This window comes from Gracilinanus agilis, chromosome 5, assembly GCF_016433145.1.
Source record: "Gracilinanus agilis isolate LMUSP501 chromosome 5, AgileGrace, whole genome shotgun sequence".
NCBI lineage: Eukaryota > Metazoa > Chordata > Mammalia > Didelphimorphia > Didelphidae > Gracilinanus > Gracilinanus agilis.
The window spans coordinates 85,429,835-85,454,468 of NC_058134.1; the positions used below are offsets into that span (position 1 = coordinate 85,429,835).

Here is a 24,634-nt window from a genome sequence, read left to right on the forward strand (position 1 = left end):
TCTGAAGGGACATTAATGTTTTCTCTACCTGGAAGAATATGAGTAGTCCATCTTCATACCACCCCATCAAATTTCTCAAATTAAATTTACCTTTCTTGGGTTTTTTGGACTCGTTATTTTTGTTTCACAGTCCTTACTCAGCTGTTTTCTCAAAAGAAATACTTGAAATGCCTCTATTCCAGTAAATATTTTTTCTCAAGAATTATACTTATCTTTAGAATTAGTCTTCTTTGTATACATGTCTCCTTGAGTTGCAGAATTTTATACTAAAAGATTTGTTGTTCGTAGTAGATGTTGGCACATATTGGGTAATTTTGACTGTGGTCTCTGGTATTTAAGTTCCTTCCTTTTATATGCTTGATGTACTTTTATTTTGTTGAGGAAGTTAAGGATTTTTCTTATGATACTTCTGGTACTTTTCCCCCCCTAGGAGATGACAAACCAAATTAAGGCCAACAAGTATCTCTAAAATGAGGAGGTTTGATTAGATGACCTTTCAGGTCCCTTCCAGCTCTAAATCTATGACCTTTCTGAACTTTTTCCTTTATGGAGCTGCAAGCATGGTAAAGTTGTATTAATTCTAGTGTCCTCATATTGAAGAATATTCCTGTAAATTATCCAATGAACATTCCATGCTTGCCTGTTTGAGTCAGGAATTTAAGCCATTCATCAATTCTTTGACCCCCCTTGAAACTGGAATTGTGCCAAAATCACATCCCCCTCCTCTTTGCTCTTTATTGTATTGCTTTTGTGTGTGATTATAACAACGTAGGCATGAAGATTCTGAAGCTTTTAATAAGTTGAAATTTCATCAAAGCATAATGAGTAGCACTTCTCAACAGTCTGATTTTGATTGTAATAAATACACTGGTTCTGCAGTGGTGTGCAGTAAACTACTTTGAAAAGCATTTACCAGTAGCCAGAGTTGTTTTTTTTTCCTTTTGTTTTGTTTCTTGTTATAGTGAGACTGTAGAATATAATCACATTCTGAATTACTCCTAATGGGATAATGACTTTTATTTTGAAGAAAAAAGATGAATATTAACATACCCACATGGTTTCCCCACAGACTATTAGAATCAGAATTAGCATTGTGTATGTTAGCGTCCACATACAGACAATTGCTGGGGTTTAGGGGGAGGAGATTTTTGCTTATTAACTTACAGCGACTTGCCTTCATTATGTATCTGAGAAGATGCTACTTTGGAAAGAAACTTTCTTTATTATAGTTTTTTAAAGATATAACCATACTCTCCTCAGTGGTAGTTTCAGAGGACAACAAGGAATATGCAATCCCAGAGCCTTTTTTTTTTTCAAGGTTCTAAACATAGCTATGTTTCTATTCTCAGAGTAAGGAAACAAGTTAAATTACATTTAGTTTTGTTGCAATATATTATCATTAATATAATCAGCCACTAAACCTTAGAATAATTTTATATTAGAGGCTTACATCATTACTACAAATAAATTGTAAAGGACTTTTTATATATTTTCAGGCTATTGTACAAATCGATCAATTGACCAACAATATCTATTCAATACATACAATGTTTAGAATCAGTGCTTTTCTCCTTATCCCTTATCACTTATCCTTATACGTAGCTTTTTCAAAGCTCTGCAGTAATTAATAGACTAACTTTATGAAGTAAGTAGGAATTAATCATTTTGCTTGCAGACTTAACTCTGTGTCTGTGTGTTAAGGTAAAAATGTCCTTAGGGCCATAAAATTAACTAGGTTCCCAGTCATTGTGCCTGCCATGTCGCATAAATAATTGGAGTAATGCTTCAAGGGCTCCCAATTCTCCATTTTTTTCTTCAGTGCCAACCTTGGCCATTATGATTACATGGTATTTAGTCTTGATTTTTGCTGTTGTTTCTGCATGTATTGTTTTATCATTGTATTTTGGGGAGTATTATTATATTTTTATTATTGTATTTTTTCTCAGTTCTACCTCTCTTTGCATGAATTAATATAAATCTCCCCATGTTTCCCTATATTATTCATATCCATAATTACTTATGGCACAGTAGCATGTTCCGATATATCCATGGACTGCAATTTGTTTAGGTTTTTCGAAGTTGTTGGGCATCTATTTTGTTTCCAATTCTTTGCTACTACAGAAATGCATCTATAAACATTTTGGCAGCTGTTGGACTTTTCTCTCTTTAAATTCCTTGAGGTATATAAGCCTAGCAGTGAGATCTCTGCCTCAGAGAGAATGGACATGAAGAATTTGCAACTTTTAGGTATAGTTCCAGATAACTTTGCAGAATGGTAGGATAAGTTTACAACTTAAGTGGGCAGTGTAGTAGTGTGACTTTCTCTATAATGCCACCAACAAAGACTATTGCTGTGTTTTTTCCTTTGGGGGAATTTGATGTGCTTGTGACACATCACACTTGTTTTGATTTGCATTTCCCTAATTAGTTTTGTAGCAATTATTCATGTATTGATTAATAGACTATGATTCTCTTTTGAGAACTGTTTATTGATTGATACCTTTTACCCACTAGTCCCTTGAAGAATGACTTTGGATCTTAAATATTTATGTAAGTTTCCTGAGTAAACTGACTAATTTCCAATGGTGACTTTTCTCTCTGGTTTTTTAAAGGAAATTACTAACAAAATTCATTTTAAAATGGCTCATTCTCTTCCCATTAATTCTTGTTAAGTTAAAGTATCTTAGAACAGTTGAGGGGATAAGTAGAAATTGGCATTAATTAATTACTTTGTAAGAGATTATCTATGATCTTCACTGGATGACCTTTTCTCAGTTCCTCATCCTGATTTCTGTTCACTCTTTCAGTTTGCTACTGTGTAATTGGGGGAGGGGAGATTGTTTTTTTTTTAAATCCATACATTTTAACTTACATGCATACTTTATATGCGTTTACATATGCTTCATTGGAAAGTATACATTCTTGATGAAATACTAAGTGGTCCAATAACTCTTGTCTTTTTAATTTGTGTTTACAGGTAAACTGTGGACAAGGAGTATGAAGGTTGCTTACAACATTCTACATAAATTAGGTACAAAACAAGAACCCATGGTGCGACCTGGAGACAGAGTAAGCATTAAATTCCAAGACTTGTAAATTATCTGTGTTTATGGGTAGATCTTATTAATTACCCAACAATTACTTCAGTCTCATAGTTTAGTTCTTCCCTGTGTACAATATGCACTTTCCAGGAAAGCAGAACAAATATATTTCTTGTCTAAACGTGGCATCTTCTGTCCACACTAGCTTCAGAGACAAATGTCTTAGACCACAAACTGATGTTTTTCCTTCTTCATTACTGAAGTTCTCTATGATAATGCCTTAGAATCATAAATCACTCTGTGCTTTACTAAGTGATTTTACAAATATTAACTCATTTGACTCTCCTAACCATCTTGCTGGGTAAATAGAAATAGTACTTTTTAAAAACCCCATTATCCAAAATCAGGAAATTGAAATACAAAGGCAAAGTTATTTGCCTAAAGGTATACAACAAGAAAGAGTTAGTGACAACATTGGGACCTGAACTCAGCTCATTTTCTATATTTCATACCATTCTAAAGAAGTTGTTAATTTAGTATTCATATCATGGGAAGCCTATAATAGCCACAAGGGTCATATATATATAATTTGGGGCCAAATAACTTTACCCTAGCCCCTTTGTGAAGCAGAGATAAGAGATTGGGCCAGATGATCTTTTGAAATAATTTCTCATTCTAGTATTTCATGATGACCTATGGATCTCCATAATTTAGAAGTATTTCAGTATGAAATCTTACTCTAGAAAGTCAATGTAAAGTGTATAATACATTCATGGAATATTTCTGTATTTCATTGAATTGACCGAAATTGGGAATGTGGATATTGAAATACAATGAAAGTATGGTCATAGTATGGTGGTTTCCAAATGTGTTTGTTTGCAATTTGGCATCCAGATTCTGGGAGTTCCTGGAGAATAGTAATTGCAGATTAAGCTGGCATGTATTGAACTGAGATGTGGGTAGGGGTTTGGAGAGCACAAAATTAAGTGACAGAATAAAATGCAGAGAAAAATATGGGTTGGAGTTTTTTTTAACTATTTGCTTAGGGTTTTTTTTTCACCCATATAAAAACTATTCACATGGCTAGCATCTGGCACTTGTGTGTGACTGCTTCTTAAATAAGCACTCCCAATTAGAATACTCAATTGGTAGAAGCCTGCTCTTGTAACAAACTGGATTCTCCCTCTTCATGAAAAATCTTGTCAATTTTTCCAAAAGAGAAGCTTTTTTTTTTCTCCTCAGCATAATGAGAATTACAGAGTTGGCATATTTATAAACTGCATTTGTGTGGATGGCCTTTTTTTGTTGTTGTTAAGGAGTTGGGATGTTAATATCTTGGGATTTGAAAGTGACATTACAGATGGCCACTAAAATCCCTGCCAACTCAAAAGTCTGTGATTTGGATGCTTATAACACAGGGCTACAGCAGATAACTGACAAATGATGGTTTAAAAAGCCATTGCTTTTCCTTCCAAGTTAGTATTGCCAGTTAGAAAGTATCCTTGTAACAGTGAACAGTCATATTGACTACAATACCAGCTACTTCTCACTATTTACAAATGTGTTTAGCTGCCTTGCTTTCTCTCTCTTTGTCTTTCTCTGTCTGTCTGTCTTTCATTCTCTTTCCCTTTCTCTCTTTCTTATCTTCTATCTAAGAATGGATACTATCAGTTCCAAGAAAGGCTAGGCAATTAGGATTAAGTAAATTTCCCAGGGTTTGCACATCTAGGAAATGTATGTGTTCAGACTGGAACCCAGGACCTTCTGTTTCTAGAAAGGTTGCTCTATATACTAAGCCACTTAGCTGTCCTCTTGCTCATTCTTTCTTAAAGATAAATCAGGAAATTTTGACATACTAGAAAAATTGGGGGCCAGACCTGTCTAAATTCCTTTAATCTCCCCAATTTGCTGCAAGGTATATGAGCTAAAATGGAGGTTTGGAAATTTGTAGTAAGAAGAAAGCTATCCTTCAAAACCAAAGCTCTTATTCTAAACTATAACTCAATTGCTTAAGCATCTGTATTCACTTTATGGTCTGCCCAGTTTATCTTTATTATTGATTTAAGAAGCATCCATATTTCTTAGCCTAAATATGAAAATTCATGAAGGAAATCATAAACTTCATAGTTTATTTGTAGCCTTAGTTAGATATTTTTCATGGAATTTCTGGACACCTGACGCTAACTAATAAACCAACAAAAAACCTTTGCTGTATTGAAAACCAGGAGTCCAGTCGCCTTTATATTGCAATGTGTCTTTTGTGGATAATTTGTTTTCTATTAAGTATTTTTGACAGTAAATGCTCTTAGTCTGAGGGTAAAATGTGGATTTAATGAAAAAACAGGAAAATATAGAATTAACAAAAAGAAAGCATGAGGGGTTGTGGATTCCTGATGCTGCAGTTTTACAAAAATTAGGTGTCTACTCATTTCTCAATATGCCTTAGATTAGTGTTCTGGGTTTACTATGGTTTCTGCTATTCACACAGGGTTTGGTGGTTATATAGACATAAATTGGAATATTAAAAAGAATAAGATATAGAATTCCTTTCCTTAATACATATTGCAGTTTTGATTTTAAATAAGGCTGCTGGCATTACAGAGTAGTCATCTATGTTTATGGTGGCAAATGATTGATTTTTATGTTCTTTCAATACAGTTTATGCATGAAAATATCATATCAAGCCACTTGGAAGTCATGCTAAAGTTCTGTTCTAATCTTTCTGTTAGTTATTATTTATTAAAATCTTTAAACAATTGGAAAAGTATTCATTGCTCATGGGAAGGCCAAGCTAACACAATAAAAAGTGATAATTCTACATGAAGTAATTTATTTATTCAGTGCCATAACAATCAAACTACCAAATAATAATTTTGTAGAACTAGAAAAAAATAATAACAAAATTCATCTGGAAGAACAAAAGGTCAAGAATATCAAGGAAATTAATTTTTTTTAATGTGAAGGAAGGTGATCTAGCAGTAGCGGATCTCAAACTATACTATAAAGCAGTGATCATCAAAACAAAATAGTATTGGCTAAGAAATAGAATGGTAGTTCAATAGAGTAGATTAGATACATAATATGCAGGTTAAATGACCTTGGCAACCAAGTGTTTGATAAACTTCAAAACATCAGCATTTGGGATAAGAACTCAATATTTAACAAAAACTGCTGGGAAAACTAGAAAATAGTATGGCAGAAACTAGATATAGACCAATATCTCACACCCTATAACAAGATAAGATTAAAATGAGTATACTATTTAGATATAAAGAATGATTCCATGAGTAAATTAAGGGGGAAATGGAAAAGTATGTAGGATTTTGAATGTAAATTTAATAACTTTGATTATATTATGTTAAAAAGCTTTTGTGCAAATAAAACCAATGTTGCCAAGATTAGAAGGGAAACAGGAAACTAGGGGAAATTTTTATAATAAGGTCTAATTTCTCAAATTTATAAGGAGCTAAGTCAAATTTTATAAGAATATAAATCATCCTCCAATTGACAAATGGTCGAAGGATATTAACAAACAATTTTCAGGTAAAGAAATCAAAGCTATCAACATTCATATGAAAAACTGTTCCTAATCAATCTTGATTAGAGAAATGCAAATTGAAACAACTCTGAAGTACCACCTCATACCTATCAGACTGGCCAATATAACAGTAAAGTAAAGTGATAAATGTTGGAGGGAATGTAGTACAATTGGGACATAAATGCATTGTTTGTGGAGTTGTGAATTGATCCAACCATTCTGGAAGGCAATTTGGAACTGTGCCCAAAGGGCTATAAACCCTTGCATACCCTTTCATCTTGTAATATTATGAATGGGTCTATATACCAAAGAGATTTTAAAAAGGGCTTACTTTACAAAAATATTTATAGCAGTTCTTTTTGTGGTGGCAAAGAACTGGAAATTGAAGGGATGTCCATCAAGTGGAAAATGAATGAACAAATTGTGGTATGTGATGGTGATTGTAACACTATTGTGCTATAAGAAATGATAAGCAGGATAATTTCATAAAAAACTGTAAAGATCTGCAGGAACTGATGCAGAGTGAAATGAACAGAACCAGGAGAACATTGTACACAGTAACAGCAATATTGTGGAATAATCAGCTGAGATAGACTTAGCTACCCTTAGCAATACAGTGATCTGGGACAGTTCTGAAAGACTTATAACAAAGAATGTTATCCAACTCCAGAGAAAGAGCCAGATGCAGATCAAAGCATACTATTTTCACTTTAGCTTATTTGTGTTTTTATTTTGGAGTTTGGGTTTTATATGAGTATTCTCTTACAACAATGAACAATATGGAAATGTTTTACATGATAATACATGTATAACCCAGATCACATTATTTACTGTCTCCCAGAGGGGCAAGAGAAGGATGGGAAGAAGACAATTTGGATCTTATAATTTCAGAAAAGATATATTGAAAATTGTTATTACATATAATTGGGAAAATAAAATATTTTTGAAAAAAATTTAAAAAAACAACAGACAAACAAACGCTTACCTTCCATCTTAAAACCAATATTCTATATTGATTCCAAGGCAGAAGAGTGGGGAAGGGCTAGCCAATTGGGAGGAAGTGGCTTGCTCATGGTCATGCGGCTAGGAAGTGTGTGAGGCCAGATTTGAACATAGGATTCTGTCTCTGGACATGGATTTCAATCCACTGAGCCGTCCAGCTATCCCTCTCTTGTCTGCCCCAAATAGCATTTCAATGAAAAAAAATTAAGAAATGCTATTTTATTCTTGGAGTTTCTAGTCATTTTGACCAAACATAAAAAGAGCAACTTGTTCATGTAAATGACAATTAAAAAAAAACTTACATATCATATATAATGTCCCTTTCAAGTCCAAAGTGTTAGTCCCCCTCCTCCTAATGGAAAACTTACTCCTAGTAGACTGATAATATGAATGATATTGTTCTAATTTTAGAAATGATATGAGACTCTAAGTGATTAGGTGATTTGCCCATGACATTGCTATTAAATGTCAGATTTTAGACTTGGATTCCTGTTTCCTTCCCATATATCTAGCATATATATTCCAGTGAACCATGCTTCATATTCTTATCAAACTGATACAGAGAGTTTTTGACATATTTTGGATTCTGTGTAGAGGTCTTAAATTGTAGCTAAAGATCCCATCAATCTTTTTTAAAAAAAAAACAACAAACATCAAAATGTGAAACTAGAAACTTCAAAAAGCCAGTATTTCTGGAATGAAAGTTTGTTTTTTTTAAATCCATATAATCTTCTATCAAACCATGAAATAATGTTTATATTTTATCAATAACATATGAATTTAGATTGGTCTTTATGTCTTCAGACTCCTCTTCGAAAGATTAGAAAATATTTTCTTTCTTCTCTAACATTTTCTTCGTAGCTGCTCTGCCTTCGTTACATGCTACCTAGGCCAGAAATGGGGTGAAATGGGATGAATATTCATATTTGTACTCTGGGTAGCCAAGGAACAGGGAATTTGCTTGTCCTTCTTATACCTATTCCTTTACTCTGAATACCCCAAGGTTTCAGTTTTCTTAGTTTAATTCATTCTCCTAAAATGTGCCATTAAAATCTGTGCATCTAGTTCATATTGGCTTAATATGGATTTTTAATTAATCACTTATTTGTCTTACTATTCTTAAAGGAATGTAAATAATACTTTGTTCCTATTAAGCTTTTTGAATTTTTTTTAAATTAAGAAACCTTACCAGGGCTTTCATTTTTTAGGTCTCTTTGCTTCTGTATGGCATTATTCATCTTAAACTTTTATGAAACAATAGGATTTGGAATTTTGGATAAAGGTTTCTTGATATAAGTTAGGTCTTGATTTGGAAAGATGTATCGGGAGCCAGATGAAGACCCAAATCGAACTAATGATTTATTAAAACAACCAACCAACCGAAAGAGTTAGCTTCACTTACCTCAGTTTCATCCTTGGGGATAATGCGGTTAGATGTTCTGGGAAGAGTGATGAGTTGATGTTTATATGGCATTTTATATTTTTTTTGGAAAAAGAAACCTCCAGTACCAACAGGGTACCAACAATCATCCTATTCAGAGGATAGCTTTATTCATAGGATAGTTTTATTTTGGTTAAGTTGGTTAAATTTTAATAGCAAATAACACATGCATAATCTGTATATGTTAACTCTGGGTTTAATACACTTATGAAAATAAGTGCACATAACACTGAAAAAACACTAAAAATATCACAGGATAGTGAATTCCTTAATAAAAAGCCATTTTGAAAAGACATTGCATGTATTCTTACATTTTTAAAGAAAAGAGGGGGCATGGCATATTATAGAGGTGTCAAACACATAGCCCACAATACTTCCCAATGCCAAATATAAGGCCATGGAGTTGGAGCCATGAAGTCTGGAGTTCTAACCCTGATTCATACGCATATTTTTCTGTGCCTCAGTTTCCTTATTTATAGTGCTATATTTGACAGTTTCTCCAGCTTTTTGTTTCCATAGATCTATAATTGTACATTACTGTGATTTAAGAAGAGACCTTAAGCCTGTATTTCTTTCCATGGGAATCTATTATGGTTATAAATCTGGAACAGTGCCAATCTCAATCCATGGGACTGGCTCTGCAGACCTTTTGTAATCCCATCGTGTCGTGTTCTTTGACTTTGTGTCTTTATTTCAGGTAGCACTGGTATTCCCTAACAATGACCCTGCTGCTTTCATGGTTGCCTTTTACGGCTGCTTACTGGCTGAAGTTGTTCCTGTCCCTATTGAAGTGCCACTTACCAGAAAGGTAAAAAAATGAATTTTTTTTGCATTATTATTAAAGCCTATTTTAAAAGTAATGACAAACCATTGTGCAGCTGAAGGTGGTCTATTGTGAGGCGAGAATGGGCAGACTCTTTCTTTAAAAGAGCCTCTTCATCTCAGCAGGAGATGAATCATGAAGCCCTGCAAATTATGGATTGTTTCTGAAATACACTGTAGTTTTTTGTTGGTTTTTTTTTTTATCAGTTCCCATCTGAGTAAAAGGGATGGTTATCAACGTACTCATCATGCCTTTAAATGCTCCGTTTACCAGGAGAGGCTTGGTGGGGAGAAAGGGGGAATGGAGAAGGCTGTGTTTATACACTCCCTGAATGTCCAGATGGGATGTGAAAAATGAGGAAATCACATAATGTGTCAAGTATTTGGTTGTTTGGAATCATGTAGACCAAGCACTTAGATTATAGATGGAATGCTCTGCTGTTTATCCAGGTGCCTTCCTGTCATTTATTCATGGCCATTTATTCAGTTCTTTGAGAAAGAATCACTATGATGCAGCAGAAATATGTTTGCTGTTGGACCAGAGGGTCTGGGTTTAAAACTGCCATTTATTACGCATGTGGCTTTGGGCAAGTTACTTAACTATATTCTATGCCTCAGTTTCTTCCTCTGTAAGATTAAGAGAATGGGCAAAATGACTCCTCATGCCTTTCTATCTCTAAATCTCTGATTAAACATCACTGGATTAGCATCATAGATTTAGAAGTAGGGGGTATATCGGGGCCATCTAGATCAGTCTCCTCATTTTATAGTTGAGAAAAAGAAAGCCTAGCTTGATTAAATGATTACACAAGTAATTATGTAATTAATTAGATTCAATCAATTAAATTAAAAGATTACATAAGTCACTTACATAAGGAGTAGCAAAGATAGGATTTGAACTCAGGTATTCTGGCTCCAAATACAGCACTCTTGCTGATTCTATACACTGTTCTCATGTAATCCAATTCATGAACAGAATTGCTTATGATTTGGTTAATCATATAACAATTCGTATGCCCCAATGTTAAAAGACTAGCATGATTTTGTATATACAAAGCATTTGCTTTTGCAGAGAAGTTTTGTTAAATGTAGTCTTACTATGTTTTTAAAGTCATGAATTATTAGATTTTCAACCATTTTAAATAGATGAATGCTCTGTATGAGCTAAAGCTTAGATGTGATTATACTGAGGTTTTGAAATCAATTTAATGAGGGATATATTATTCTTGCACACAAAATTACAATAACCTGACAAAACACAGTAGTATGGGAAAACCAACCTAGCCAAGATATCTGGCAAATGAATCATGACTAGCAGATCATGTGCTTTGGTGGTAAGAACAATAGGCTTGAAAGTCAGGAGCCTGGGCTTCTAATCCCAGGTGGACCACCAACTAGCCCTGTAACTAAGCCTCAGTTTCCTAGGAAATCTCACAGGTACCCCTCAAACTCTTAACAGTCTAGGACTCCACCCTCCCACACTGAGAACAGATGGCAATACAGAACAGTTTCCCAGTGTTGTCCAGGGTCTCTTTCATTAAATTGCAATTTCTGTCATGTTTTCATGTGTTGAAAAAGAGATAAATAGGGATTCCTTTGAAATGTGTTTCACGTGACAGCTAGGTGGCTCAGTGGATTGAGAACCAAACCAAAAGATAGGAAGTTCTGAATTCAAACCTAGTCTCAGACTCTTTCCTAGCTGTGTGATCCTGGGCAAATCATATAATTACCTAATCCTCACCATTCTTCTGCCTTGGAACCAATACACAATATTATTCTAAGATGGAAGTTAAGGATTTTAAAGAAAAAGAAAAAGAAAATGGAGTTCACAAAAACATTAGGGTTGCCTGGAATCTGTTCTATAAAGATGAAGTAGACCCTGCTCTGTTTCTGACAGAAGTGGTTGGCCTAGAATTTGGGGTTCTACAGTCACCTCAACAAAACTAAGGGTCTTAGAGAACCTGGAGGGGACGGGTCTCTGGGGCTTACCATGAATGAGGTGATAAAAAACTCTGAACTGCATACCTTGGAGTCAGTCACTCTGTCTGTACAAGTTTGAGTTTGTGTTGTTTAGTCAATTTCAGTGGCATCTGACTTTTTGTAACCCCCAATTGGGGCCTTTTTGGCCAAGATACTTGGAGTGGTTTGCCATTTCCTTCTCTATCTCATTTTATTGTTGAGGAAAGTGAAGCAAATAGGGTTAAATGACTTGCCCAGGGACACATAGCTAGTATCTGAAGCCAGATTTGAACTTATGTCTTCCTGACTCTAGCCAGCACTCTGCCCAGGTTTTTGTTTACTACCCTTTGTTTTTCAGGATGGCATTGTTTTCTTCAAAGATTCACTTTGCCCTCTTGGGTGGAAATTACCAACTCTTCATCCTCCCTGTTTGCTGTCAGATTTCTAAACTTTGCAGAGGGTAGTATTGGGGGAATTGATTTCTCCTCCCACTAATGTTCCTAAGGAATTTTGTCCAGTTTTCTTCTTTACTCTTATCACATTCTCCCTTGTATCACACTGATTCATGAATCTATTGTTTGTGGATTGAGACTGCTTTTCCTAGATGGCAGAGTGCTAAGGCTTAGAGTCATCAAGTCACTTACTTTTGAGTGACCTCCTTAAGACATCTTCTCAATCATTGATGGATTGAGATCAGCATTGTTGCAGGGAATCCCCATAAAAATGGAGATCCTCATGCTGATGAAATCACTGATCTTTTGCTTAGTCTCTTCATTAGATTGTTAGCCTCTTGAGGACACAGACTTTGAACCTTCTAGCCCTCAACGGTGTCTTATACACTGAAGAATCCTAATACATGTTTACTGAATTGAATCTGAGATGATATGAGTCATAGATTAAGACTTGTTTGGCCCTGTGGCATGAATGGTCCAGAGTATTCCCCAGCAGAGTAATACATGCCTGGACTTTAGAGAACTTGATGGTGAGGACAGGTCTGTCCCTCATTCCCAAACCAGGACACTCACCAGACAAGGAAGATACACTAAATAGAAACAAAAAGAAAGCTATTTGGGAACTCACATTCTCTATTATCATGCTAGTTCTCTGTACCAAGTTCCTGTATATAATGTTATGGCGAATAGTTTCCAATCTCAGACAATAGAAATTCTGTTTGTATGTATGGACTCTAAAGGCAGCCCTAGTGTAGGAGAGAGGCTGATGAGTTTCTCAGCCCTATTGGCTCCCATTGCTGGCTACCTGATCCCACCATTCACTTATACAACCTTGAATGCCATGGCAATGTGAAGTTCAAAAGCCTTTGGGGATCTTGCCTTCCCAACCCTTTCACACACCCTATTTAGTGCAAACTAAACTCTTACTATTCCCAAACACTTCCAGTGGTTTCCATCCCAAAGCTTCATCCAACTCTTCTTTCCTTTTGGTAATATCTAATAATATGTCTCTCCTTTCACTACCTATCCAAATTTCTCCTCGAGTGCCTACCTTCAATTTGACCTCTTCTAGGAAATTTTCCCTGACTGACCTTTCCCCCCTAAGCTAGAACTACTTTCACCCTTCTGAATTTCTAGACCATTTAATTTCTCTCTCTCTGAAGGTATTTATCATTGTTACTTCTGGATTGTAATCTCTTGAGGACGGGAAACATCATTTACTTGTAATGTAGAACTTGTGGTGTCATTTACAGCTAAGGTCTCAATTAGTATGAATAATTAACTCCATGGTGTTACCCAGTAGTCACATTATTCAAATATGCACCATTCAACCTAAAATCATATGTTAAGATGTGATCACTAGTGCCAACCCAATGAAAACATGCAATGAAAATTCAAATAATTTTCCAGGATTCATTTTTCTTAAAAATTGAGAACTTGCTCAATGTATCTGGCACTCAATAAATGTTTTCTTAAAAAACAAATTGGAAAATATCTTGAAAACTATTTCAAGAAGCAGCTTGGTGGCTGTTGGGAGGGCCTAAGTTCAAATCTGTCCTTAGATACTCCTTACCTCTATGACTCTTGACAAGTCGCTTAATGCCAGTTGCCTAGCTCTTTCCACTCTTCTGCTTTAGAACTAATAGAGTATCTATTCTAAGACAGAAGGTAAGGGTTTAAAAAAAGAAAAAGAGAACTACTGCAGTGCTTCAAGCATCTATGATTTCACTGGTGATGAAGATCATAACTCCTTTGTGCCTTGGCAGATGGCCATTTGAGGCTGTGGAAAAAAAATGATTACCCAGAGACCAAAAGTCTCTCTAACATACATCCTTATTGTGAGTTGGCTATGTATCTTTTGGACTCTTTGCTGATATTTGGAGATTTAAACAGCTTATTATTGGGAATTTTTCTAATTAAATATAAGCATTAAATCATGATGTGTGTGTGTGTGTGTGTGTGTGGTCTGAATCCAGATTAGGATAAAGAATAAGGATAAGCATAGGTCCTGTGTCCTCTGTGAGGGCAGGGGTGCATGTGTGTTTGTAGATATTTCTCTTTTCCTTTTTTATAGTACAGGAACTGGAGTGGAAAGAATGAGCTAGAAATCAAGCTTTGTGAGCAGTCCCAAGAGGAATGCTTCTGCTTTGGTCAAAGGGTAGAGGATTTGTTTCTGGCAGTGATAAGAAGACATGTCATCTGTGCATTTGTGCATGTGTGTGTGTGTGTGTGTGTGTGTGTGCATACTATCACAGAATGACCTGGGTGGATCTTTTCTATTGTTTGATTGCTTGTCGGCATGCTTCAGCTAGCATAGGCTGTAACCTGCACAGATGAAGAGGCTGATTATATCCAGCTGATGTCCCATGGTGGGCTGTGGGTCAGTTGCTGCCCACCGAAAAAGATATCAGGGTGTCAGATAGGAAATCTCAGCCATGCATGTCTTCAGGAGTGGAGAAAGGCTATAGTTTTGTCCATTGGCTGTGGGTACTTGCAAGGCAGGCAAAGGCAGTAGGAATCCAACCCAAGGGAGAAGAGGGAATTTTCATCCTTCAACTATCAGAATGGTGTCTAGTGGAGCAAAGACATCATACTGGAAGAATTAAAGGTCTTTTTATTGTTCGAGGAGTTATTGTTTTGTGCCTTAAACATTGGGACTGAACCTAATAAATGCTGAGGTTTACAAAACCATTTGCTTTTTTATTTTTATGAATGGGGAGAAACTATTACTGATCACATTAGAGGGGAAGCCTCTTTGAAGTGACCAATATACAAAGTTTTCAGGTGGTTTCTCAGTTTCTGAAGTATTTCCCTTTTCTATAGATTCTCTGTGCCCCTAGACTGCCTGTATTATATATATATATATATATATATACACACATATATATATGTATATATATACATATATATATATCATCTGTATCTATCTAGTTAGATACATTAAACTCCTAGCCTTTATATAATTTCATATAGGACATGCTTAGGATATACTTAGTAAATATTTGTAGAATTGAATCAAATTATAACCAGTGACAAACAGAATGGAAGAAGAACAAAAGTGTACTGTGCTGATTTTCTTAGTTCGGACTAAACCCAAACACTAACTTATTAATGAATTTCTAATCAAACTTATGGGTTGGTTTGGGGGTTTTCCCCTCTTAAGATACCTACTATTTGAATCAGATCTCAAGCTTTTTCTTTCCAAAGTCTTTTAAACTCTAACCCAAAAGATTAAAGTAGGCTTTGAGTGTGTTTCCAGTTGACTCCAGTTCCAGGGAATAGCTAGGTTTGTGATAGCCTGGTACCAGAAGGCAGTTACCAGGTAGATTTTGGGGTAATCTGAACCCTTTGGTGATGGAAGGCACAGGATCTTGAGCCTCTGGAGAAGCTGCCAGTTGATGGAAATTTGTTGGACCTTTTTTTTTTTTTTTTTTTTTACTATGAAGTTAAATCTCATCTTGTTCACAATGCCTTTTTTAGTTGATAGCCTTCATTAGACAAAAAGGCAGCAATGAGTCACCTTGTCTGTTTTCTCCTATGTGATTGTAGTCACTATTAAACATTGTTCCTGGGCAGACATTTGTTCTGTAAGGGAGGAAATAAAAGCAGCTAATCTTTTCTTCTCTTTAAGGACTTGAATGATATAAGAAAAAAATTTCACTCTAGTGGATATTAATATTTGATGCCCAAATCATTCGTTTTGTCTTCCACTTAGTTACCTTTCTCCTATAATTAACTAGCTGAAGATATAGAAATGTATTTTTATTTATATAAGGTTGTATGCCCATGGAAGTTGGATGCAATGGTACTTCAGATATCGTTCACTGAAAGATCAATTAGCAAACCTTTTAATTAGGGTTCTGTTTACATCTCTTCTCAACTATAATCACTTGTTTGTTTAGACCAAAGCTTCCTTCTTTCTTTAGAGTTATTAGTGAATACTAATGTGTTTGAATTTCCTTTGAGCATTCTAGCATTTTACACTTTACATTTTCCTGTAGAGGAAAGCAGTATTTTCATGTAGTGGTGATTGTGCCTTGGAAGAAAATCACAACTTTCTTAGACCTCAGTTTCATCACTGAAAAATCAGGGAGTTGAATTGCATAGTCCCTGAAAGTCCCTTCTAGCTCTGGACCTATGATCCTATGATGACAAAAGTCATAATTTCAACTCAGGTATGTCCTACAGGATATTTTTTCTGTTCCTCCAAATTATTGACTCTATCCCAAATACTACCTTATATTTGCCCAAATACATGTATGTTTTTCCTCCAATAAATTTCTTGGGGACAAAAAGGGTTTTATTTTTATCTTCATATCCACAGCATCTGGCTTAGAGTATCAGTAGGGCATGAATAAATGCTTATTTTTGATTAAGAGGGTATCTTCAGTAATAAATATATGTAATAATACATAATGTTAATTAATGGAATTGCAAGAAGTTTTCTACTTTAGACATTTAGAGAATCTCTGCTCATTCTTTGCCATACCGCATTTTTAATCTATGAAGATATGCTCAGCCATATCCCACTATTACATAGTCCTTATTTCAGTACACTGCTTCTAACAGATAACATTATAAAGAGCCCCGGATTTCTCAAAATCTTACGGATTCTGAAGAGCATCTGATGTTACTACTAAAATTGGATGCCTGTAAGGCAAGGATAACAAAGCCAAATAATGGTGTAGACCTGAGATAGGGCATACTGGGGCTTGACTTAGAAGCCTTCAGCCAAACTGGATTCAAGAAGGTGAGGATTCAGAGGCAATCGAGCAATTTAAATTTGAAATCCTATGGCTACCAGAGTTCAAGATGAGATAGTAGGTCAGAACAAGCAGGTTGGCAGGAATCTGGAGGATGTACATACTGGAAAGCCAGATGAGGGGGGCAGCCAGTTCAAGGTTAGGCACCAGGATATCCACAAGAACCCAAAAGGGTCAGGAACTCAGACACTCTTCAAAGAGGTCATGAATTCAAATATTGGGGTCAATAGAGAAGAAAGAAGAATTTAATATTGAAGTTGTATTTCTTCCCAGTCAGGTGTGTTTTAGCATGCTTCCTTCAGAGGTAGGAACCAACCCTAAGACTTAGACCATCTAAACTCTGGTAGCTCAGCATACTTGGAAGAACTATTAAAGATTGGTTTCAGAGTCTGGGGCATTTGTAAGATCATGAAAGCTAGCCATGTACCAGAGCAGAGAGCATTTCCTTCCTTCTACCTCCCCCACCCCCTTTTACATAAACCAGGTGGAGTGAAAGTCATTCCTAGGAGGGAATTTGGTCTTTTGGGGACTGGGGAGTAGGGTGGGTGTTGGGGAGGAGGATTAGGAAGGGGGAGCGTTATGACAACTCAACAAGCTTTTGACCTGTATCACTAGACCAATGCACTGCTCTTTGACTTTATCCTTAGATTTCGGCTTCAATCCAACACTAACCAGGCCAACCCCTCCCACTCCATGACTAACAGTTTCCCTCAGACAGGGTTACTCTCTCAGAAGAGGTTTTCAAGACCATATCCAAGTATGACTTACATCAACACCTTAAAGATGTTAATTCCAACCAGGAGCATCCATGTATAAGTAAGAATCTAGTTTTCTTCCTGTTACTCCTCCTCTCCATTCGTTGAGCCTCATTCCTTCAGTCTTAAGATTTTGTCTCTCTTAAAAAAATGCACATGTCCTTCAGAAGGTTAATATTATAAATCTCCTCCAGTTAATTATACCTTAATGTGATTAATTTGATCAGATCCCTGTCTGAAGGCAGATTTTTACCAGGGAAGTAAAGAGAAAAGCTAACCCTAGGGTTCTCAGGGGAGGAGAAAGAAGAGGGTGCTAACATTGGAGGGAATAGTGCAGAAAGGGAAGACTCTTCTCATTTTGAGTAAGTAAGTCTGGGTCTGGGTGGCAGAGTCTGGCAGCTTCCAGCACTCCCTTGAAAATGAGTTTTGTCCAGGGTTTCTCTAATCCAGCCAAGTAGTGGCTGCAGTGATATTCAAATATGGTGCCTAGCAATTTACAATTCACTCTGTGCTGACTTGGCAAACCAGAACATTTAAAGTCAAACTTTTCATTACAGCAGCCTGTGACAGTTTCTAGGGTTGATATGGAATGGTGTAGGCTTGAGATTAGTTAGCATTTAGAGGATCCCCAAATCCAGGGAGGAACCACCATCCCATTATTCTAATGCTTGTTAGTGAGGCAATACTGCTGGGATATGATTGATGCCTTCTGACAGAAGGAACAGAGCAGGAGAGGAAGATGGGAATGAAACATTATGACAAAGCCACACTTAGGGTCCACTTGAGGGGGAGATGTGAGAAGTCACTTACGATTGCTGCAATATGAGGAAATATTTTCTAGAAAATGACATAATTTGTCTGGGTTTTTTTTTTTGGTAGTTTTATTTTCCATGCAAAATAGGTTTAAAGGTAGGAGGTGCTGAATGTGTGAAGGATGAGTCTAACTAAAATAGATAATAGACTTCAATGAAAACTTTTTAAAGAGTATATATGCATGTGTGTTTGTGTGTAGGAAGAATGATGCTGATTTTGTGTAAATCTCTGCAATAACATTTTTGGTAAATAGAGATGAGTGCCACCAAGCCTGTCCAAAGGAAATCACTTGAGTGTATATCTGTCATTAGGTTCAATTCAGGAAGCACATGCAAGGAACCTGTAACATGCAGGGCATTGTGAAGCATGTTAGCTTTTCATGACATTTGTTTAGCTGTTATCCAAGGCTAGTCTAGCTAATAATTTGATCCTAAGTTTCACACAGGTAGCATGGGGCAGATTCCTTTTCACCCTGGGTCTTTAGATTCAGAACCCAGTATTTTAATTTTCATTGTAGAAGTCAAGATCACAGTCATTAAGGGACAGGAACTGAACAGAGGCAGACATATTGCCAGTATTTTCCCCTTCTTTTGTTTTATTTATGCCCTTTGTTTGTTTGTCTTTCAGTAGTGTAGATTTAGAGCTGGAAGAGACCATAGAGGTTATGTTATGGTTGATGAAACTGGGGTCCGTCAAAGTTAAGTGACTTACTCAAAGTCATAGAGACAGGAAACGACAGATCTGGAACTCAACCCTAGTTTCTCAAACTCCAAGTCCCAGGTGCTGTCCATTATTCCACACCGAATTTGCAAATCTACCTGCAGGAGTTGAACCCTGGTCTCACAAGAGACAGGCTGAGATACTGCTATTAGAATGAAGATGATGAATTTATTCTTTTCATGTAGAATGAGGCATGCCCTTGCACTAACACAATAATATCTCATATTAATAAGAGTACTTTAAAGTTCACCAAGCACCCTACAATTTTCTGTGGGTAGTAAAGGGTCAGTGAGCGTAATTAGCTGATCCAGAAACAAGTTGAACAAGAGAGAAAATGTGAAAGGGTTCAGTCGAAGAGATTAGTAGTGCATCTATCCTGTGGCAAGGAGGTGGTGGAGATAACTGCAAGGTCTCTTTCGGTTCTGTTTTCTCCATGACTGTCTTGTATTCTAGCACAGGACCTGACACATAACAGATGCCTATAAATGCTTGTGGATTGTTTGATTGATGCTTTCTTTCTGTATTTGAGTATTTATGTGGCAAAGCCTCTGTTTTCCTTTCAGATTTTTATATTATCTGTCTTAGTATATATATATATATGTTTGTTATAGTTCTTTATCCTTCTCAGTCTGCCATAGGATTTTGTTTTATTTTTTTTCCCCAGCAAGTAAAGATGGGGATTTGGGAAGGAGAGGGTTTGGGAGTGGGGAGTTGTATACACACATACACATACATACACATACACACAGACACATAAACATACACATATGCATATGTATAAATTAGGGTTGTATGCCTATAGATACACATCCATATATACACATATATGTAAATTGGGGTTGCATGTTTATTTATGCATTATATGTATATGTATATATATATATATATATTTGTGTGTGTGTGTGTGTGTGTGTTTATGTAGAGAGAATCACAGAGGCAGAGCAGACACTTCTCCCAAAGAAAAGAAGTACAGATCCAAATGTGTAGATCAAAACTTATAGGTAAAGGACCACATTTCTACTCTTTTTTCTGACTGTCTAGAAAAGAGAAGAGTACTAGACATTTCTGGGACAGCTAGGTGGCACAGGGGATAGAATGTGCCACTCAGAGGCAGGAAGACATCTTCCTGAGTTCAGATCTGGTCTCAAATCACCAGTGAATCACTTAATCTTGTTTGCCTTAGTTTCCTCACCTGTTAAAATGAGCTCGATAAGGAAATGGAAAACCATCTCAGTATCTCTGCCAGAAAAATCACAGATGGGTTCATCAAGTGTCAGACATGAGTAAAATGACTGAATAACAACAATTAGATGTTTCTAAGTTCTAACTTTTTGAACATCCTAGATTTTGTCAAATGGACAAATATTTATTCAGCACCCATGATGTGCCAGAAGAAATGAAAGTCTAGGCATCTTGAATTAGGTCTAATTATGCATCCTTCTTTAGATAAATTTGATATCAGAGTGGCTTAATCATTGTAGTCTGCTTGATTTAGGAGATCAGTTGGGTTTGGGATAGATAGGTAGCATTTATTTTAAGCATTCACTTTGTGCTAAATGCTGGGGTTATAAATACAAGTGAAAAGAAAAATAACCCTTGTCCTCAGGGAGCTTACATTCTATGGAGGAAAGACAACAGATTAAAGGGTACTAGATTGATAGAATTCAGTTCAAGAAAGATGGAATGCTTCTGTGGCCACAGAAATGAGACCCCTGGGAGCTCCCTCCTATCGTACTTCTCCACAATTGTTGTGTCTCTCCTCCATCCACATAAAATTGGCATGTGCTAACCATAAGAAGAACACTTAATGGTAATGCAATCAGGGTACGTCTTCTCCCTTTTTTGCAGGATTCATGCCAGAAAGATGAGTTGTTAGGAAATGTTCATAGATGTACAGAATGTTAAAAATAGAAGTTCATCAGGGGAACCAGTGGTAGCTATAGGCATATTTCTATACACATATGGAATAGGGTCATTTGGTCCTACCACAGCTGAATATGCTGCTAAAAGAGGAAAGCCCCATGTGTCAACAATATCCTTGCTTTCAGGAAAATGCCCTTGGTCTATCCCTTGAAGGTCAAGGTAGTATGTGCACTGGAGTTTATTCCACCCATTCACTCTGGCTATATCTGTATCTTTTTCCCCAAGTTCTTCACTTGTTTATCAAAATCTTCTTGATCTCATCTTTGCTCTAGGCAAATCAAATCAACCCCCAAGAAAGATAGAGCCAGGAGTCATAGTATTGGTCCCCATGTTGCAGGATGTTTTGTACAAGAATCTGGGCTGGGTCTTGAGGTACATTTTCCTTTCCCAAGGGAGTTGCTGTCAGCAGAGGAGGCAAGCGTCTTGGTTTCCTGGATTCTGTCCAGTAGAAATGACTTTGATCCTAGTAGAACACTGGCAGCCTCTTAGGCCAGGTCATGATGAAATCACAGGGTGCTCCTGGGCAAAGTCTGAGCCAACCCACAGGGGCTGTGTGCTGCTTCTGGAGGACAGATATTGTTCTTGGCAGGAAATGTACTGACAACTGCAGCTATGAGCATTCATGGCCCTAAATCACTTCAAGGACTTGATGGATAGGATTACAATGTGTTTCTCCTGTGCTTTGCAAGTCAATGCCAATAAAAGAAACTCCTTTATGCAGCAAAAGCAGTTGGATTCCAAAGTGTGGCCATTCTCAACTTTGCCTAGTCACACATACTTGTTAACTTCATTTTTCTCTTACTCAAGAAGGCTGATTTTATTCCCAATGTGTAATGAATTATGGTGTAGCTTACTTGGAAAATAAATTAGTGCTTAGGGGAAAAAAAGTCAGTTCAGTAAGCCTGGAACAGAAGTCTTTTCTGTCTATTAAGCTCCTGTACCTTTGAACCTCTGGCTGGAATTGGGGAGGTGGATTTAAATCCTCCCAGATACTTGGGTGACACTGAATCAAGTCACTTCTCTGTTTGCCTCAGTTTCCTTACCTATAAAGTAGATATAATAATGGCATCACAAAGTCATCATGGAAGTCAAATGAGATTGCATCTGTACAGCATTTTACAAATCTTAAAGTGCTATATAAATGCTAGATATTAATAATAATAACATTATCAATAAAAATATTGAGTGATTTAATATTTGCAAAGAGTTCTATATACATTATCTCATTTATCATCACAACAACCCTAAGAGACAGGTGCTCTTATTATCTCTATTTCATTGAGGAGAAAATTGAGGCTTTGAGAGGTAAAGAAACTTGCTTGCAATTGCTCAGCTAATAAATGTCTAAAATAGGATTTGAACCCAAATTTTCTGGCTCCAAGTCACATTCATTATTCCCTTCTACCTATGTGTTCCCAGAGGTTTGTAGTTTTATTCTCAAAGGACCTGTACTCAGTCACTTCTGGATTTGTATTTCAAAAGTGTGTGCCATTTATTATTAGATTCCGAGTGTGACATTGGGAACAGGATTAACACTTACCTCCAAGGAAAAAAATGGTCAAGCAAATTTCCATTGACAGGCTGCTTCTCCAGAGGCTCAAATCTCCCTGTAGCTTTCATCATCAAAGGATTCAGATTACCCCAGAGTCAACCTGGTAACTACCCTCTGGTATTGGGTTAACACAAACCTAGCTATTCCCTGGAACTAGAGCCAACTGGATATACATTCAGAGACTACTTTCATCTTCTTGGTTAAAGTCTGAAAGTTTTGAAAATAAAAAGGGTGGGTTCTACTCACTGTACTCTGCATCAGTTCATATAAGTCTTCCCAGGTTTTTCTGAAGTTATCATTTTCATCAGGCCTTAGTGTTCCTTGTCATCCTCTGCCATAATTTGTTCAGCTATTTCCCATTTAATGGATGCCCCCACTCCCTGTCTTAGTTTCTATGCCTTTACCACTATAAAAGGAGCTACAATAAATATTTTTTGTACTTATGGCTCCTTTCCCCTCATTTTTTTCCTTTGGCAGTATAAACCTTGTAGGTGATTTGTTCTGAAGCTTCTACACATTTCTCACAGCAATCTTTCCTTTGGGGCCAAAGGAAAACAAGTTTACAGCAGTTTATCATTTTTTTCCCTATGGGAAAATGGGGACTAAGTTGAAATTTTCCTTTCTCCAGTCTTTTAGAGGTGAATCTCTCCCTTTTTCATGTTCTCCATCAGATCCTTATTAGAAGACTTCTTTCACTTATCTCTCACCATTCCTCAAACCCTCAGGCTGCTCTAGAAGTTAGAGGGATTTTATTCTTCCTTTTCTTTGATGTGATGGTCATCATAAATAAAGGATCTCCAGCTATGGCAGGGAGGCACATATTCTAGGAGCAGCCATCACAGGGGCTGCAGAGAGGGCACAAAAGAGAGGAGGACCCTTTGTCTGGACCTCCCAGAAGTTTGGTCACTGTTCCTTTCAGGTCCTGTGTCAGGGGCTCCTAGGGGACCAGAGAGTCTGTCAAGAGGAGGTAGTGACTTGTGGGCAATGCAGTGGAATTGGCTACCTCTACAAGGGATTCCTAGCTTCCTCTATGCTGTGAGACAGGGCTCTCTCTAGGAACAGAGGGTGATGGGGACAGGATTAGCGGTATCGCAAGGGAGATGGAGGGACTCATTAGTAAGACCAACATGGGAAAAAAGAACACAGTTCCTGAGGCTCTGAAAACTAGAGAAATGAGTCCCTGCCTCGGGTGACCATTTTTATATAAGGGGCCTTCATAAATCAGTCTTATGGGGCCTGCCTGTGCCTATTTACAGGTTGCCAGAATCAATCTCCTGGACCAAAATATTTTCCACCAGGAGACCATTTAATGTGCAAAAGTTATTTCATGAGAAACATGAAAGTTACAGCCTCAGGATAAGGAGAGAATACGGCATAATAAAAGTTCCCATTTATGTCATGCCTCAAGGTTTATAAAACACTTTTCTCAAAATAACCCTTTAATGTAGATAGTACAAGTATTATTTATTGTGACAAATGAGAAAATGGAACCTGAGAGGTATAAAGTGACTTGCCCATGGTAAGTATGGCAGCCGAGATTGAAATCTAGGTATCCCAGTGCCAAGGCCAGGACTTTTTACTATCACACTGTCTTGGCTTTTAAGATTTTTTTGGATTGGGAATGGCGGATATCTCCTCAGTCCCTTCACTAGTTTATAAACTAAACTCTAAAAAATTGTACCTTCTTCACCCCTGCCAGGATGACCTGAATCAGTCAATTGAAGCAGGGTGACCTGTTTCAGTCATATGAGTATAGTTTAATGTTTTGGGGCCACAAAATGTAATTTATTCCAGCTATAGCAAAGGGAGCATGGACCTTATAAGTTCTATACAGCGTTTAAAACAATTATTGT

The 24,634-nt window shown here is 36.7% G+C and overlaps 1 protein-coding gene across 1 annotated transcript in view; it reads left to right on the forward strand.

Moving 5' to 3' along the window:
- Positions 1-24,634, forward strand: part of DIP2C (disco interacting protein 2 homolog C) — a 601,650-nt gene that overhangs the window by 416,269 nt on the left and 160,747 nt on the right. Inside the window, exons 9-10 of the mRNA XM_044678953.1 lie at positions 2,978-3,069; positions 9,720-9,830. Coding sequence (XP_044534888.1) covers positions 2,978-3,069; positions 9,720-9,830 — 203 coding nt within the window. The remainder of the gene's footprint in view (positions 1-2,977; positions 3,070-9,719; positions 9,831-24,634) is intronic.